The sequence below is a fragment of the Neoarius graeffei genome, chromosome 8 (genome assembly GCF_027579695.1).
Source record: "Neoarius graeffei isolate fNeoGra1 chromosome 8, fNeoGra1.pri, whole genome shotgun sequence".
Taxonomy (NCBI): Eukaryota; Metazoa; Chordata; class Actinopteri; order Siluriformes; family Ariidae; genus Neoarius; species Neoarius graeffei.
The window spans coordinates 83,916,646-83,932,898 of NC_083576.1; the positions used below are offsets into that span (position 1 = coordinate 83,916,646).

Below are 16,253 nucleotides of genomic sequence, written 5' to 3' on the forward strand. Positions count from 1 at the left end.
AGTGAGCGAGTGAGAGTGGGGTGTGTGTCAGCATCCATACATCCCAGTTTACCAAAACACTCTATTCCTGAGAACCCTCCAGATCTACTCCTTTACCTAATTAAAAACTATTAACAAAAGGCTTAACTAAACAGATATGTTTTCAGCCTAGACTTAAACACCGAGAGTGTGTCTGAGTCCTCAACACTTCTTGGAAGGCTGTTCCATAACTGTGGGGCTTTGTAAGAAAAGGCTCTGCCCCCTGATGTAGCTTTCACTATATGAGGTACCAGCAGATAGCCTGCACCTTTTGACGTCAAGGACCAGAAGTTCACTCAGGTACTGTGGTGCGAGACCATTCAGTGCTTTAAAGGTCAATAGTAGTATTTTATAATCAACACAAAATTTGATTTTGAGCCAATGCAGTGTGGATAAGACAGGGATAATGTGGTCATATCTTCTAGTTCTAGTAAAGACTCTTGCTGCTGCATTTTGAACTAACTGGAGCTTGTTTACACACTTACTGAAACATCCAGACAGTAATGCATCACAATAATCCAACTTACAGGTAACAAAAGCATGAACTAGTTTTTCTGCATCATGTAGTGACATTATATTTCTTAGCAATATTTCTGAGATGAAAGAAAGCTATCCGGGTAATGTTATCGATATGAGTTTCAAATGAAAAAAGATTGGAGTCAATGATTACACTGAGGTCTTTTACTGCTGCACGTGAAGAAACAGAAAGGCCATCCAGAGGTACTGTGTAATCAGAAAACCTAATTCTACCTGCATGTGGTCCTAGTACAAGTACTTCAGTCTTGTCAGAGTTCAGCAGAAGGAAGTTAATAAGCATCCCGTGTCTAATATACTTTACGTATTCCTCAATTTTATTAAGCTCATGTCTCTCATCTGGCTTTGCAGAAACATACAACTGTGTGTCATCAGCATAACAGTGGAAACTAATACCATGCTTATGAATATCATCACCCACAAGTAACATATATATAAAGAAAAAAGCAGTGGACCTAATACAGAACCTTGTGGAACACCAAACTTCACCTCAGAATGTCTAGAAAAATCACCATTTACATCAACAAACTGATAGGGATCAGTTAAATAAGACCTGAGCCAGGAGAGGGCCGTTCCCTCAACTCCCACGACATTTTCTAGTCTGTCCAGGAGAATGGAATGATCAGTGGTTTCAAAGGCTACACCAAGGTCAGGCAATACAAGCAGGGAGACACAGCCCTGATCAGATGCCAACAGTAAGTCGTTTACTATTTTAACCAGTGCTATCTCTGTGCTATGATGAGGTCTAAATCCTGACTGATACATTTCATGGATGTTATTCCTGTGTAGATATATGAGCATAACTGCTGTGACACAGCTTTTTCTAGGATCTTGGAGATAAATGGGAGGTTTGATATTGGCCTATAATCGGACAGCTGACAGGGGTTGAGGTCAGGTTTTTTTAAATCAGGGGTGTGACAATTGCTAGTTTAAAGAATTTGGGTGCATAGTCAATTCTAAAGGAAGAATGCATTATTTTTAGATGAGGTTCAATTGCTTCTGGTATTATCTGTTTGAAGAGGTAAGGGATCTAGTACAGAAGTTGAAGATTTTGATGTGGAGATTAATGAAATTAGTTCGATTTCTCTAAGGGGAGTAAAGTATTCTAATTGTTAAATCATTTCTATTGTTAACTACAGAGTTACTCTACTTGTCTTGCCTTAAATTATTAGTTTAAAATTTGTCAGATATTTTCAATTTTGTCATTGAAAAAATTCATGAAGTCATTGCTATGATATGTTGCAGGTGTGCATGAGTCTATAGTGGTCTAAATATGTGCAGAATAAAAATATATATCAATCAATCAAATAAATAAATAAACAAACCACTTGTTTCCCTATTTGAGCATGCTGACACTTCTGGCATTTCTAGATCTACACATTTTTCCAGTGGCATTTAAATTACATTTTTTTAACATGTAGGCAACACCCACTTCAAGAGTAAACCAGAATACACTCACGCCAGTCCACTGCAGGGAATCATGCACCCACACATGAACAAACTCGTTCACACCTAGTGGTAATTTAAGCACAGCCTATTTGCCCTAGTCTGGTTAACACCAGACCATATCACAAGTGAAATATGGTCTGGAATCCGCCTATTGAATTTCTCGTAGGGGAGGTGTGGTTTACGATTGTCAATGGCTGTTTATTGGACGTTGCGAATGTCTATCATTTGGCGTATACGTAGCCCATGGCCAATCATGGCAGTTGTACCCGGTGATGTAGTTAGAGCGACGAAGAAGACGAAGGGGCGAAGAAGAGAAGGAAAGAGAAAGAGAAGGCAAAACAAAAATAGGAAAACAATGGCACCGAACGATTACTGCCGTTTGTGCAAGACAAATATGAGAGAAGCTGGTTTGGTTAGTTTGGTTCGTATCGCTTGCCACCATGTTAAATGTGATCCGTAAATAGTCCCAAATAAACTACAAGCTTCCGTTTGTCGAGTAGTACGCGTCACCGTCTTTCCACCCCTCCCCACTCTCTGATTGGCTCCCTAACTCAGGCAAGCCTTTAGACCATAGTTTCCATGCTGTCTTTTCAGATCGGAATGATTGTGCAAAGCAGCACGGGATTTCCCAGGCTATATTTGCCCATACCTGAAGGAAACAAGTGGACTCAGAGGAAACCTACACAAACATGGGGAGAACATGCAAATCTCAACACAGACAATAATCTGAGCTCAGGATCAAATCCACAACCCTAGAGCTATGATACCATGATGATGCACCACCAGTATTCCCCTAAACCTGTATACGGGTATTTGGACACCTGACCCTCACACACACAAATGCTTGTTGAGCATCTCATTCCAGATTCAATCCTCTTTGCTTTTCAACTAAGCTCCACTATTCTGGGAATACTTTCCACCAGAGCATTCATGAGGTCAGGCACTAATGTTGGGTGAGGAGGCCTGGCGTGCAGTTGGTGTTCCACTTCATCCCAATGGTGTTCAGTAGGTTCAAGGTCAGGGTTCTGTGCAGGACACTAGAGTTCTTCCACTCCAAACTTAACACACATGGAGCTTGCTTTGTGCACAGGGACATCGTCATGCTGGAACAGGTTTTGGCTTCTTAGTTCCAGTGAAGAGAATTTGGAAAGCTACAGCTTGCAAAAACATTCAATTGTGTGCTTCTAATGTTGTGGTAACAGTTTGGAGAAGAACTACATTATGCGTGTGATGGTCAGGGTGCACAAACTTTAGCCATATATTGTAAATAATTACATATAGGGTTCGTGCAGGATTTTTGTGAAGACATTCAAGGACATTTCAAGGAGTATTCAAGGACCAAAATCAAAATTTTCAAGGGCCACATCACGATGGGTACAATCAGGATAATGAACATTTCATTGAACTTTTGAATGAGGGAAAACTGGCGTTTTGGGTTGCAAAAACCTTTCCAAAATACTCCACAACCAGTTTCACAACCATGATATCGACATAGTTTGTGTTTATATTTAGTCTTCTTTGCTTTTTGAGGTGTTTAGTTTTGGAATTTACGATCGTTAAAGTCGCTCAGGGTTCGAAGCTTGGTAGCCGAGCCTTTTGTTTCGTTTGTTATTAGAAAAAAACGTGGCCTTTGCACAGGTGTTACATTTTATTTGTTTCTTTTATTTTTGCTTGTTATATTTTAAAACAGATTTCGAAAACAATCGTTAAAAACACGGTCACCGATGTAATTGAAATCTGTTACATTTCAACAACAAATTTAAACATGGAAAACTTTCTAAAAAACTGTATACGGCAGAATTTGTTTGCAACAAACTGTCTCTGTGTTATAGCAATGTAACCATTGCAGCTAAGGAATTTGGTTCACTCAAAAATAAAAACGTTAACGCTTGAGCTTCTTCTTTAGCACTTCAATTTTATCGTTTACCTCATTAGCCTCGAGTTCCATATCCTTTATTGTCCTCTTGAAGCTGTTGGCTTTCGTGACATGCACTATCTTGCGTTCTTGTTCTGCTAGTTCCATCAGCTTGTCAACACTCTCTTTCAGTTGAGATGAATCTTCTAGTATACGTCTCCTTCTTGTTTGCATAGCGAAAATTTCATCACTGACATCCTGGTTCATGCACTCTTTCTCTCTCTCCTTGTGCACGCCTAACAGGAGAATTCAATGTGGCACCAGAGAACCAAAGTGCATGTGCGAAAACACAGGAAGCCCAGTGTTCATTTTAAATGACAATCGTGTCATCATTTTTCTATAATCTCTAATTTTTCCTTTTTTATTTAATTTTTTAATTATTACACCTAAATACATGGGAAGAATTTAAGTATTTTTTTCAAGGAGTATTTACAATTTTTCAAGGAATTTTTCCTATTTTCAAAGAGTTTCAAGTGCCCTTGAAATGAGTTTTCAAATTCCAGCACTTTTCAAGGAGTTCAAGGACCTGCACGAGCCCTGACATCCATGGAGCTGGAAACCAGTGTTGTTCTGGAGCAAATGTAGGGGTAACTATTTAAATGTATGCAGGGGTTCTCAACCTTTTGCAACCTGGGCCCCACCAAAGCTGGTTCATTGCAGTTGGGGGCCCCTCTTCTCGCCCCGCCCCCATCCCCCCCCCAAACACACTCACCCGCAGTGACGCCACCCGACCTACAGCACCTTATATCGACCAATAGATAGATAGATAGATAGATAGATAGATAGATAGCCCTGGGCTAGATTATTAGTAGTAGTAGTAGTAGTAGTAGTAGTAGTAGTAGGAGTAGTAGTAGTAATAGTAGTAGTAGTAGCAGTAGCAGCAGTAGTAGCATTATCCATAGTAGACTAGCAGTAAGAAAACAACAAAAACAACAAATTATTTGGGTAGAGCTGAAATGGGGAAAGCAAAAATACAGTGTGGGGTAGTAGTCTTTAAAAAGACTGTTTGGGTTTTGCGCTGTATCGATGGATTGATGATAGTAGACTAGCGAGAGTCAGCACGAGTTAACTCGGCAAGAAACCAGACTAGTGTGTGTGTGGCAAGCACTCACACGGTGGCCACGGTATGCAGACTCACTCACGTGACGTTGCGTCATGTTCGCGTCACGGGCTTAAAATAACCTACACACAAGATTTTATGATAGATTGATGATAGATTTTATAATAGTATTGATTTGTATGTAATAGTCCAATGTCCTGCATTTTGACATGGGTAAATGTGTTGCATCTGCTTAGCTACTATAGCCTGTTAGCCCCAGATTTTTTTTTTCCTCCATACATGAAGCCTACTCGCGACCCCCCTGGAGTACCTCCGCGCCCCACCAGGGGGGCGCGCCCCCCCGGTTGAGAACCACTGAATGTATGTATTTAAAGAAAAAAATTATTTAGTTTTCCTTACTCCTACGTATGATATTAAACTCTCTAAAAACATAAAAACCATGCAAGTTCATTTATTCATAATTTGGTGATTAAATTATCTATAACAGAGGCTACATCCCAAATAACCCACTAATATACTTTCAGTGCACTAGATAGATAATGTGTCAGGTAGAATAATCAGTGAGAGTGTTACTGAGCTCCTGATCTCGTACAGAGGTAGTATTTATTGTCAGGATCTTCCTCTTTAATGGAGAGAACTTCAGGTGGGTTTTCGAGGTTGTTTTCATGGTTGTAGATGTTCAACTCCAGTGTCTCCTCTTTCTTCACACAGACTCTTGATACTTCGGATGTCCCTCCATCTGAAATCTCAATTTTCACGTCTTCATACAGCTAAAGATCAAACAAGAAGAACACTTATTCAGAATAGACTTTAGATTTCCTTTTTCATTAAGCTACAGTCACACTACAGCTCGCAATGCTTTGTGATGGGTTATAGATGAAAATGAGGTGTTTTGGTGGCGATGCTTGACAACGTACAGGTGAGCTAAAAGTTGTGGTCACACAGTAGGCAAACACTTGACTGTCATATCTTTGCACACTTGAGTCTGGTTCAGGTTGAGCGGCCACGCACACTCACGGAGTGCGTTGTGCGTGATCATGGGACCCAATCATTATGAGAAACACCTGATACTGATTTGAGTGCAAATGCATATGAGGACACTTTTCACAGAAACTTTGTGAAGTATCATCATCAGTGTCACATTTGTTTCTAGCCATGATTATGACTCTGGTTAAATACTCTGCTGTTTTGCTTCTGATTTCATTTGTGTTTTGTTTTTGTAAACATTACACCTGCTAACAAACATGCATCTTGCACTGACATCTGTCAAACGCCACATACCTGACAAAATACTTTACTAAGCCTCTGGGAAAACAGCATCCTGATATGCACGTCCTGATTTGAGCACAATCAGCATCAGGTGTTTTCCATTATAATTGGGTCCCAAGAGCATGCACAACACGCTTTTTAAGTCTCGGGGAAGATTAGGCTATGCCGATGAATCTCCTGTGAGAACTGGGGACGTTGATTCGAGTCAAATACATCTCAAAAGGCTCAAAGAAGGTTCTCTAAGCTTCAATTAGTATTCTCAAACCCATCCGTGAGTATTTGCTGCTTAGTTTGCTGATAAAAACATTGCCACCAAATTTCAACGCATGCATTGACATTTTTTGCAACATTTTGGGCCACTCACAAAGCAGATACACACCTCGTGAAACTCGGAGAACATTTGCCTTGCATCGCACGATTGGTGGCGATGTTACCAATTTTTCATCGCCAAGTATTCAGAAACCCATTGCAAGCTGTAGTGTGAGCAGGGCTTTATGTATTATGAGCGGAGCACCATACCTAAGAAAAAATGGTAAACCCATCGAGTCAATTTTTTGTGGTTTGTCCGTGTACCACCAGTCATACACACCGCCTAGTGGTCAGTGTTAGTAATTACCAGTCATACACACCGCCTAGTGGCCAGTGTTAGTAATTATAGTCATACACACCACCTCCTGGCCAGTGTTAGTAATTACCAGTCATACACACCGCCTCGTGGCCATTCTCATCTCATTATCTCGAGCCGCTTTATCCTGTTCTACGGGGTCGCAGGCAAGCTGTAGCCTATCCCAGCTGACTATGGGCGAAAGGCGGGGTACACCCTGGACAAATCGCCAGGTCATCACAGGGCTGACACATAGACACAGACAACCATTCACACTCACATTCACACCTACGGTCAATTTAGAGTCACCAGTTAACCTAACCTGCATGTCTTTGGACTGTGGGGGAAACCGGAGCACCCGGAGGAAACCCACGCGGACACAGGGAGAACATGCAAACTCCGCACAGAAAGGCCCTCACCGGCCACGGGACTCGAACCCGGACCTTCTTGCTGTGAGGCGGCATCGCTAACCACTACACCACCGTGATGCCGCCTAGTGGCCAGTGTTAGTAATTACCAGTCATACACACCGCCTCGTGGCCAGTGTTAGTAATTACCAGTCATACACACTGCCTAGTGGCCAGTGCTAGCCAGTAAAGAAATAAAGCAAAAGAGACTAGCTATGATATAAAAGATTCTACAACCCAGAAACAGATAGGAGCTCCACTTTTAGGCAGTGCCTAAATCTATATATTAGGTTCTGTGTGATTAGCAGGACAGCTTGTAGGCTGGTAGTGAAGCGAGGCAGCAAAAGACAAACATTGGTCAAACTTTAACATCATACTGTTATTGTTTTTGCAACACAAATCATTATTGAGCTTTACCTGTGAAGGATCGGGAGACTGAGACGTCCTACAGGAGCACTGTCTGTCTCCTGCTGAACTCATTAGAACAGCTCTAAAAAAGATTATTATTATAATTAATACCATTAACAACAACAACGTGTTTGAGATTTTGATTATGTATAACTGTCCATGACCTTTGAAACCTCAACATTAATGCTTTTTATTGTGAAAAAGTTTAACAAAAGCATAAAGCTACAAAATCTAGGTTAGTTAACTAAATCTATATTAATTCTTTTTATCTATTGTATATTCACGATTTTATATTCATCTCATCATCTGTAGCCACTTTATCCTGTTCTACAGGGTCGCAGGCAAGCTGGAGCCTATCCCAGCTGACTACGGGCAAAAGGCGGGGTACACCCTGGACAAGTCACCAGGTCATCACAGGGCTGACACATAGACACAGACAACCAACCATTCACACTCACATTCACACCTACGGTCAATTTAGAGTCACCAGTTAACCTAATCTGCATGTCTTTGGACTGTGGGGGAAACCGGAGCACCCGGAGGAAACCCACACAGACACGGGGAGAACATGCAAACTCCGCACAGAAAGGCCCTCGCTGGCCACGGGGCTCGAACCCGGACCTTCTTGCTGTGAGGCGACCGTGCTAACCACTACACCACCGTGCCATTTTGTTTAAAAACTTTCAAAGTTTGCAAATGAGCAAATTCCTTTGATTCATTCTGATAGGATTTCTAGTGCTTTTAAAAAATTCTGTTGGAAAGTGTTTAGTGAGAGAGATGCATTTTAGTCGTACTATGACAGTGCAGTATTTATTGAATTGAGTTGTTACCATTTTGGTCAAATCTTATTAAAATTTAATTTAAATATATGATATAGTTCTCTGTATTTTTACATGAGCTTAGAGAAGGAAAACACATTTGATGTAATCCAATAATACTTTCATTCACTGACTATTTTAAGAAATGATAAACATTCTTCTACAGCATCACTTGTGTTATTTTCTGTGGGTCTCTGTATGGATACAATATTCAGGCAGGAGATTTTTCAGCTCAAAATCTGATTCAAGACTTCCCTTTCATTATTATTATATTAAAATTCAAGATGAGTATTATTTCAGATTTTTCACTCTGAGCTCTCTCAGGCCTGACACATGAATCCCATCACCTACAGTAACTGATAGAACAATATCAACAATTCAAAAACTCTTTAATTGTATAAATCTGAAATGGTTTGCAATTAATTGGGATCCACTGTTTTTATCGCTTCAGCCGCGCATCAGACCCTCGGCCAACTGAAAATGTCTTTCACGCACTTTTCTCCCCCAGGAGAGTTTTGAAAAGCATTCTCTCATACTGAATGGAGTGGACTTCAACAATGGACACCCATTTGGGATTCGACCTCACAGCTTTATTTTAACTTACCTCAGGGTTTAAAGCGCAATGAATCTTCAAACGTAAGCAAAACATGCACTTGTATTCTTAACTGTACCAGATATAACCTCCACTGGAAATTTTATTCGAAATATTTAATATAATGATGATTGGCGCTGTTATCTTCAGATTTTACAGCAAAAAAACATGCAAAACCTTTTTCTTCTCCAATGTTCTCTGGCGGTTGGAGGAGCACCGAGGCGCTTTAGTGCCCCCACCTGGTCTACTACTTTATTAATTGATAAAGCGTATTTAAACACATCACATCAATATAAATAAAACATATAAATACAAGTAATATAAAACTTATAAAATGAATTAATAAAATAAATAAAACTAAAAGTTCAAGGCTAGCATACAGGGACGAGGTGGAGCGGCTGTCAGAGTGGTGCAAAGTCAACAATCTGCTCCTCAACACCACCAAAACAAAGGAGCTGGTTATTGACTTTAGGAAAAACAAAGCTGACATCCAGCCACTCATCATCAACGGGGCCTGTGTGGAGAGGGTCCCGGTGTTCAGGTGTTCATTTTCCTCAATAAATAAATGACCAAGTATAATATTTTTGTCTCATTTGTTTAACTGGGCTCTCTTTATCTACTTTTAGGACTTGTGTGAAATATAGAAAATTCTAAAGGGTTCACAAACTGTCAAGCACCACTGTATGTCCACCGATGGAATTCAGCAGCAGCGTGACAGGTCGAGAACCTGCAGCGGGTCAGGATTTGCAGTGGCAGCTCTCGTGGAAAAAGGTGTTTCTTTGTCATCGTCTTCATTGTAGGCCTTGTTGCCTGGAGATAGAGGGGAGAGAGCAATCATCAAGCTTTTGGATCTCAGAGAGCACTGACCTCTTTGGTTGCAGCACTGATTTGTACTCCCCTTGCTGCTGAAGGAGAGCAGAGAGTGGCATCACTTGAGTGGAGTCAGCTGTGTGTGTAGTTCTCAGGCTCCAACCAGTGACCACGCTACATGTGGCGGTCCAAAACAGAGGTGCTGAAATGGTGTCGTCTCTTCAGGGCAGCAGGGTGAGGAGCAACACAGAGAGATGCTGGAGGATTTCTTGAGTTACTGCCACAGATCATAAAACGCATCTCACACACAGTACTTGGTTAAATCTATAACAGCAACCATATTAATTGCTGTTTTAAGAAAGCAAATTATCAATGTTAGCGCTTTCTCCAATGTTGAATGAATGAATGAATTTATTTTATTTCGAACATGTATAAAAAAATGTGTGTAACTATTTGTACATACAAAAGAAAGAAAATGAGAAATAAAAAAATTAAAAAAAATTAAATAACATAAAGAGCTAAGACATTACAAAACACCGCACATTGTTCGAAAAAGGAGTGGGAAGAAGTACAATATTTTTTTAATTTCCCACCCCTTTTTAACTACCCCGAAATCCAAACTACATTGATACACCTATAAAAATATATACCATATATACACTTCATGAATATCTATATAAATATATAATTACAAAATAAATATATACTACATACCATATATATACACTTCATAAATATCTATATAAATATTTAATTACAAAAATAAATATATACTACATATCATATATACACTTCATAAATATCTATATAATTATATAATTACAAAAAATATATATATACTATATACCATATACACACACTTCATAAATATCTATATAAATATATCATTACAAAAATAAATATCTACTACATACCTATCCCTATAAATATATAAACTATCCCCATAAATAAATATATACCATATATACCATATACTAAGTTAGTTCTAATATAACAATCAACCCTATTCTATTTATCCCTCATCATCCTCCGTTAACATACTTCCTCTTCTATATACTTGTTGAAAATATTTTTTGTACCTTTTTTTAAACAGATTTATATTTGCACTTTGTTTTATTTCTGTTTCCAGTCTGTTCCATAAAGTCACCCCACAGCTCGATACGCACATGTTTTTCATATTTGTTTGAACCTTTGGTTTTTTAAAATTTAGGTCTCCCCTTAGATTATATCCCCCTTCTCTCTCACTAAACATTCCTTGTATATTTTTTGGCAATAGATTATTTCTTGCTTTGTACATTATTTGTGCTGTTCTGAATTTGACCAGATCCATAAATTTCAACATGTGTGATTTTATGAATAGTGAGTTTGTGTGATCTCTGTATCCTGTTTTGTTTATTGTCCTTATTGCTCTTTTCTGTATTGTACATATTGGCTGCAGAGTGGTTTTGTAGGTGTTTCCCCAGACTTCGACACAGTAAGTCAGATATGGCAAAAGTAACGAGTAATATAGAGTATGCAAAGATTTGTAATCAAGAATATGTTTTGTTTTCCACAGAATTGCCGAGCACTTTGCCAGTTTTGCTCGTATGTATCCTACATGAGGTTTCCAGCAGACTTTATGATCCAAAATCACACCAAGAAATTTAATTTCCTGTACATTTCTATCTTAGTATTGTCTATTATCAATTATTATATATTTTTAAACAAGTATATAGAAGAGGAAGTATGTTAACGGAGGATGATGAGGGATAAATAGAATAGGGTTGATTGTTATATTAGAACTAACTTAGTATATGGTATATATTTATTTATGACGATAGTTTATATATTTATATTTATAGGGATAGGTATGTAGTAGATATTTATTTTTGTAATGATATATTTATATAGATAAATATGAATAGATGTTAATCAGTAACCTTGCTGTTAAGCTATTCACTGTTGTCCATTCTTACTGCTGTGCTGCATTTTCAGTTCAAAATTTTACATGAATCTTAGAATACAACCAATAGCCTCTCAGGCCTGTAACTCTTAAAAATTCAGTTTAAGTACCTTTTCATGAGCTTTACATGCTCTGACACAGCAAACAAAAGGTGCGCTTGCAGGACTTAATTTCCACTCTGCACATCAAATGTCCAAAGGGGGATAATAACGTTATTGCAACTTGCAAATTACCACTTTCAAGGACCCTTGAATACAGCATTAGACACTGGTTCAACCCACAACATGTAGAAGAAATTCAGGAGGTTCCACCAATTCAAGGATTACACAATGATCAGCTGTCGACATCGTCATCGGCTGTCCATTGCAAGCAATGATGACTGCTTCATTAGGATGCACATATGGGCTGCGAGGCCCGCATCAGAGTGACAGAGTCACCCGGAGCGGTGGCATGGATGGCCCGGCCTTGTGAGTTCTCACATACTGTTCTGCTCTCCTAACAAAGAGCATTGCACAATAAGGTAAGACAAACTATGTCGTGCCTCAATCATGTTGTCTCTCTGGACCTCCAAACCTGATGCCAAGGGGTGCACAAAAGTGCCACAAACCTGACGGCTTTGGAAGTTGCCCCACAGTAACAACTGACTTGGTGAGTAATGCCATCCATCGGCCATCTGAGTGACTCTTCCGCATGCCATCTGATGGTGTGCCATTGACTCTGTTGGGTTCATCTGCCACACTGCACCGAAAAGGACCCTGCTGCCAGCACCTTATTTCAGCTGTAACATTAAAACCATTGACAGGTGAACTGAATAGCATTAACTTTTTTTTTTCGTTTCCATTTCCGGTTGAGAGTACGTCGTGCGCATTCTGGCTGCCGCTTCTCACCAGAGCTTTTTTTTTTTTTTCTATTTTCATTTTATTTATTTTTTGTGTGTGTTTGTGTAGTTTGATGTTTGTTTGAGTGTTTTGTCCACCGGTTGTGGTGTAGCTCCAGACCCAGTTTTGGGCGTCAGTTCCCTCCAGGCTTTGGTTCGCCGTGGGCGATGCCTGCGCTCCCAGCTATGGACTGCAGTGAGCTCGTTGCTCATTTTAACATCGTGGTTGTCCAGCGCTCTGCGCTTTAACGCTTGGCGTGATGTTCTGAGCGATGTTGCTCGGTGGCGTCGCGGCGGCTGTGCAGGGGGTTTGGGACACACCAGCACTCTGCGTGGCGGAGCTTCTCTGCTCGCTTTGTGGATCCATGGCGTGGTGTTCGAGTGATGTTGCTGACGGCGTCACAGCGGTTGTGCTGGAGATGTGGGACTCGTTTTCATGCGCCTTTTGGTGGGACTGTGGCTGCTACACCACGGGAATTTCATCCTGACCCCTACTTGGTGGACTTTTTATTTTATTTATTTAATTATTATTTTATTTATTTTATTTTTTATTTTTTTTTCCTTGTCTATAATTGTAAAGCGTCCTTGGGTTTCTTGAAAGGCGCTATATAAATCTAACTTATTATTATTATTATTATTATTATTATAACTCATTACAATGGCACTTGTCAAGGAGTGGGATGACTACAACTTGTCAAGTTGTTGTGTTGGAAGCAGGAAACAATGGGAAAACTTAAGGATCTGAGCGACTTTGACAAGGGCCAAACTGCAATAGCTAGACGACTGGGTCAGAGCATCTCCAAAATTACAGATCTTATGGAGTGCTCCCAGTGTGCAGGGATTAGTACATCCCAAAATTGGTCAAAAGGAGGACGCCTGGTAAACCTGCAACAGGGCCATGGACATCCAAAAGTCATCAAACTATCTGGAGAAGAGATGGCACCAGGATGCACTATGGGAAGAAGGCAAGCCAATGGAGGCAGTGTAATGTTCTGGACAATGTACTGCTTGGAAATCTTGGGTCCTGGCATTCATGTGGATACTACTTTCACATAAACCACTTACCTAAATACTGTTGCAGACCAAGTACACCCCTTTATGGCAATGGTATTCCCTAATGGCAGTGGCTTCTTTCAGCAGGAATAATGTGCCCAGCCACACTGCATAAACTGTTCAGGAATGGTAAGAGGAACATGCGTAAGAATGCAAGGTGTTGACCTGGCCTCCAAACTCCCCAGATTTCAATCCAATCGAGTTTCTGTGGGATGTGGTGGATAAACAAGTCTGATCCATGGAGGTCCCACCTCACAACTTACGGGATTTGCTGCAAACATTTTGGTACCAGATACCACAGCACACCTTCAGAGGTCTTGTGGAGTCCATGCCTCACGAGGTTAGGCCTGTTTTGGTGGCACAACGGGGACATACACAATATTGTTTAATGTTATAACTGACCATTTTAGACTGGTGGAAATCTTTCTGGATGATCATTAAAATACTGCAACTTCATCAAACGTAAGATGACTGAAGAATTAGGAAACCAAGAACCAGAGTAGAACAAAAGAGATGGTTTATTGTGCACACAAAGACAAGCTGGGCAACTGTCTTGGACTAAACAAAAGTTGGACACAGCCAGTTTAAGGTGACTTGCAAAAATATTCATCCCTGTTGGTGTTTGTCCTGTTTTACCGCATTACAAGCTGGAATTAAAATGCATTTTTGGAGGGTTAGCACAATTTAATTCACACAACATGCCTACCACTTTAAAAGGTACAAAGTCTTTTTTTTTTTTAAATTGCGACACAAACAATAATTAAGATGAAAAAACAGAAACCTGGCATGTGCAAAAGGTATTCACCCCCCAAAGTAAATACTTTGTAGAGCCAGCTTTTGCTGCAATTACAGCTGTAAGTCTCTTGGGGTATGTCTCTATTAGCTTAGCACATCTAGCCACTGGTATTTTTGCCCATTCCTCAAGGCAAAACTGCTCCATCTCCTTCAAGTTAGATGGGTTGCATTGGTGTACAACAATCTTCATGTTATGCCACATAGTCTCAATTGGATTGAGGCTTGGGCTTTGATTAGGCCATTCCAAGATATTTGAATGTATCCCTTTAAACCAGTGTAGCTTCAGCAGTATGCTTAGGGTCAGTCATGCTGGAATTTGAATCTTTGTCTCAGTCTCAAACCTCTGGTCGACTCAAACAGGTTTTCCTCCAGAATTGCCCTGTATTTATTGCCATACATCTTTCCTTCAATCCTGACCAGCATTACTGTCCCTGCAGATGAAAAAGATCCCCACAGCATGATGCTGCCACCACCATGCTTCACTGGAGGAGCAGTGTTCTCAGGTGATGGGAAGTGTTGGGTTTGTGCCAAATATGGCGTTTCCCATGATGGCCAAAAAGTTCAATTTTAGTCTCATCTGACCAAAGAATCTTCTTCCATGTGTTTGGGGAGTCCGTCAAATACTGTCGGGTAAACTCCAAACATGTTTTCTTAAAGTAATGACTTTTCTGGCCACTCTTCCATAAAGTCTCGCTCTGTGGAGTGTACAGCTTAAAGTGGTCCTATGGACAGATACTCCTATCTCCGCTGTGGATCTTTGCAGCTCCTTCAGTGTTATATTTGGTGTCTTTGTTGCATCTCTGATTAATGCCCTCTTTGCCCGGTTTGTGAGTTTTGTTGGGTGGCCTTCTCTTATCAGGTTTGTAGTGGTGTCATATTCTTTCCATTTTGCTATCATGGATTTAATTGTGCTCCGTGGGATATTCAAAGTTTGGGATTTTTTTTTAATAACTTAACCTTGATCTATACTTCTCCACAACTTTGTCTCTGACCTGTTTGGAGTACTCCTTGGTTTTCATGTTGCTTGCTTAGTAGTGTTACAGAGTTGGGGTCCTTCCAGAACAAGTTGATTTATACAGAGGTCATGTGACACTTTGCACACAGGTGGATCTTACTCAACTAATTATGTGATTTATGAAGTTAATTGATTGGACCAGCTCTTATTTAGGGGTTTCATACGAAAGGTGTGAATACCTATGCCCAGTCCAGATTTCTGGTTTTTTTTTTTCATCTTAATTATTGTTTGTGTTACAATAAAAAAGAGAGAATTTGCACATTTAATGTGGTAGGCATGTTGTGTAACTCAAATGTTGCTAACCCCCTAAAAATCCATTTTAATTCCAGCTTGTAATGTGACAAAACAGGACAAACACCAAGGGCAATGAATACTTTTGCAAGACGCTGTATGTACTGATCTTATGTTGATGTGTACATGCAAAGAACACACTCTAGACGAGATTGATATTACCCGAGGCTTAGATAACGCAAACCAGGAGCATGGACAAGATCATCATGATCTAAGGCAGAGATTCTCAAACTGTGGTATGCGTACCACTAGTGGTACACGGGCTCCATTCTAGTGGTACGCCAAAGAATCACTTAATTAAATATAAATTTAAAAAAAAAGTGAAATACTATCCATAATATCCGAATGGATGAAAATATCTTATCAACCAATGACAAGAAAATGAAAGGAAATACA

General features: G+C 39.9%; 1 protein-coding gene and 1 pseudogene across 1 annotated transcript in view; both read right to left on the reverse strand.

Annotated features, from left to right (window-relative positions):
• The window catches only part of LOC132890975 (histone-lysine N-methyltransferase PRDM9-like), a 32,250-nt gene extending 22,992 nt beyond the window's left edge, over nt 1-9,258 (reverse strand). The window contains exons 1-3 of the mRNA XM_060928395.1: nt 9,087-9,258; nt 7,674-7,746; nt 5,569-5,746 (exon numbers count right to left, since the gene is read on the reverse strand). Of these exons, the coding sequence (XP_060784378.1) occupies nt 5,569-5,746; nt 7,674-7,736 (241 nt within the window). The 5' untranslated portion in view covers nt 7,737-7,746; nt 9,087-9,258. The remainder of the gene's footprint in view (nt 1-5,568; nt 5,747-7,673; nt 7,747-9,086) is intronic.
• Nucleotides 1-16,253, reverse strand: part of LOC132890979 (zinc finger protein 850-like) — a 127,935-nt pseudogene that overhangs the window by 41,819 nt on the left and 69,863 nt on the right.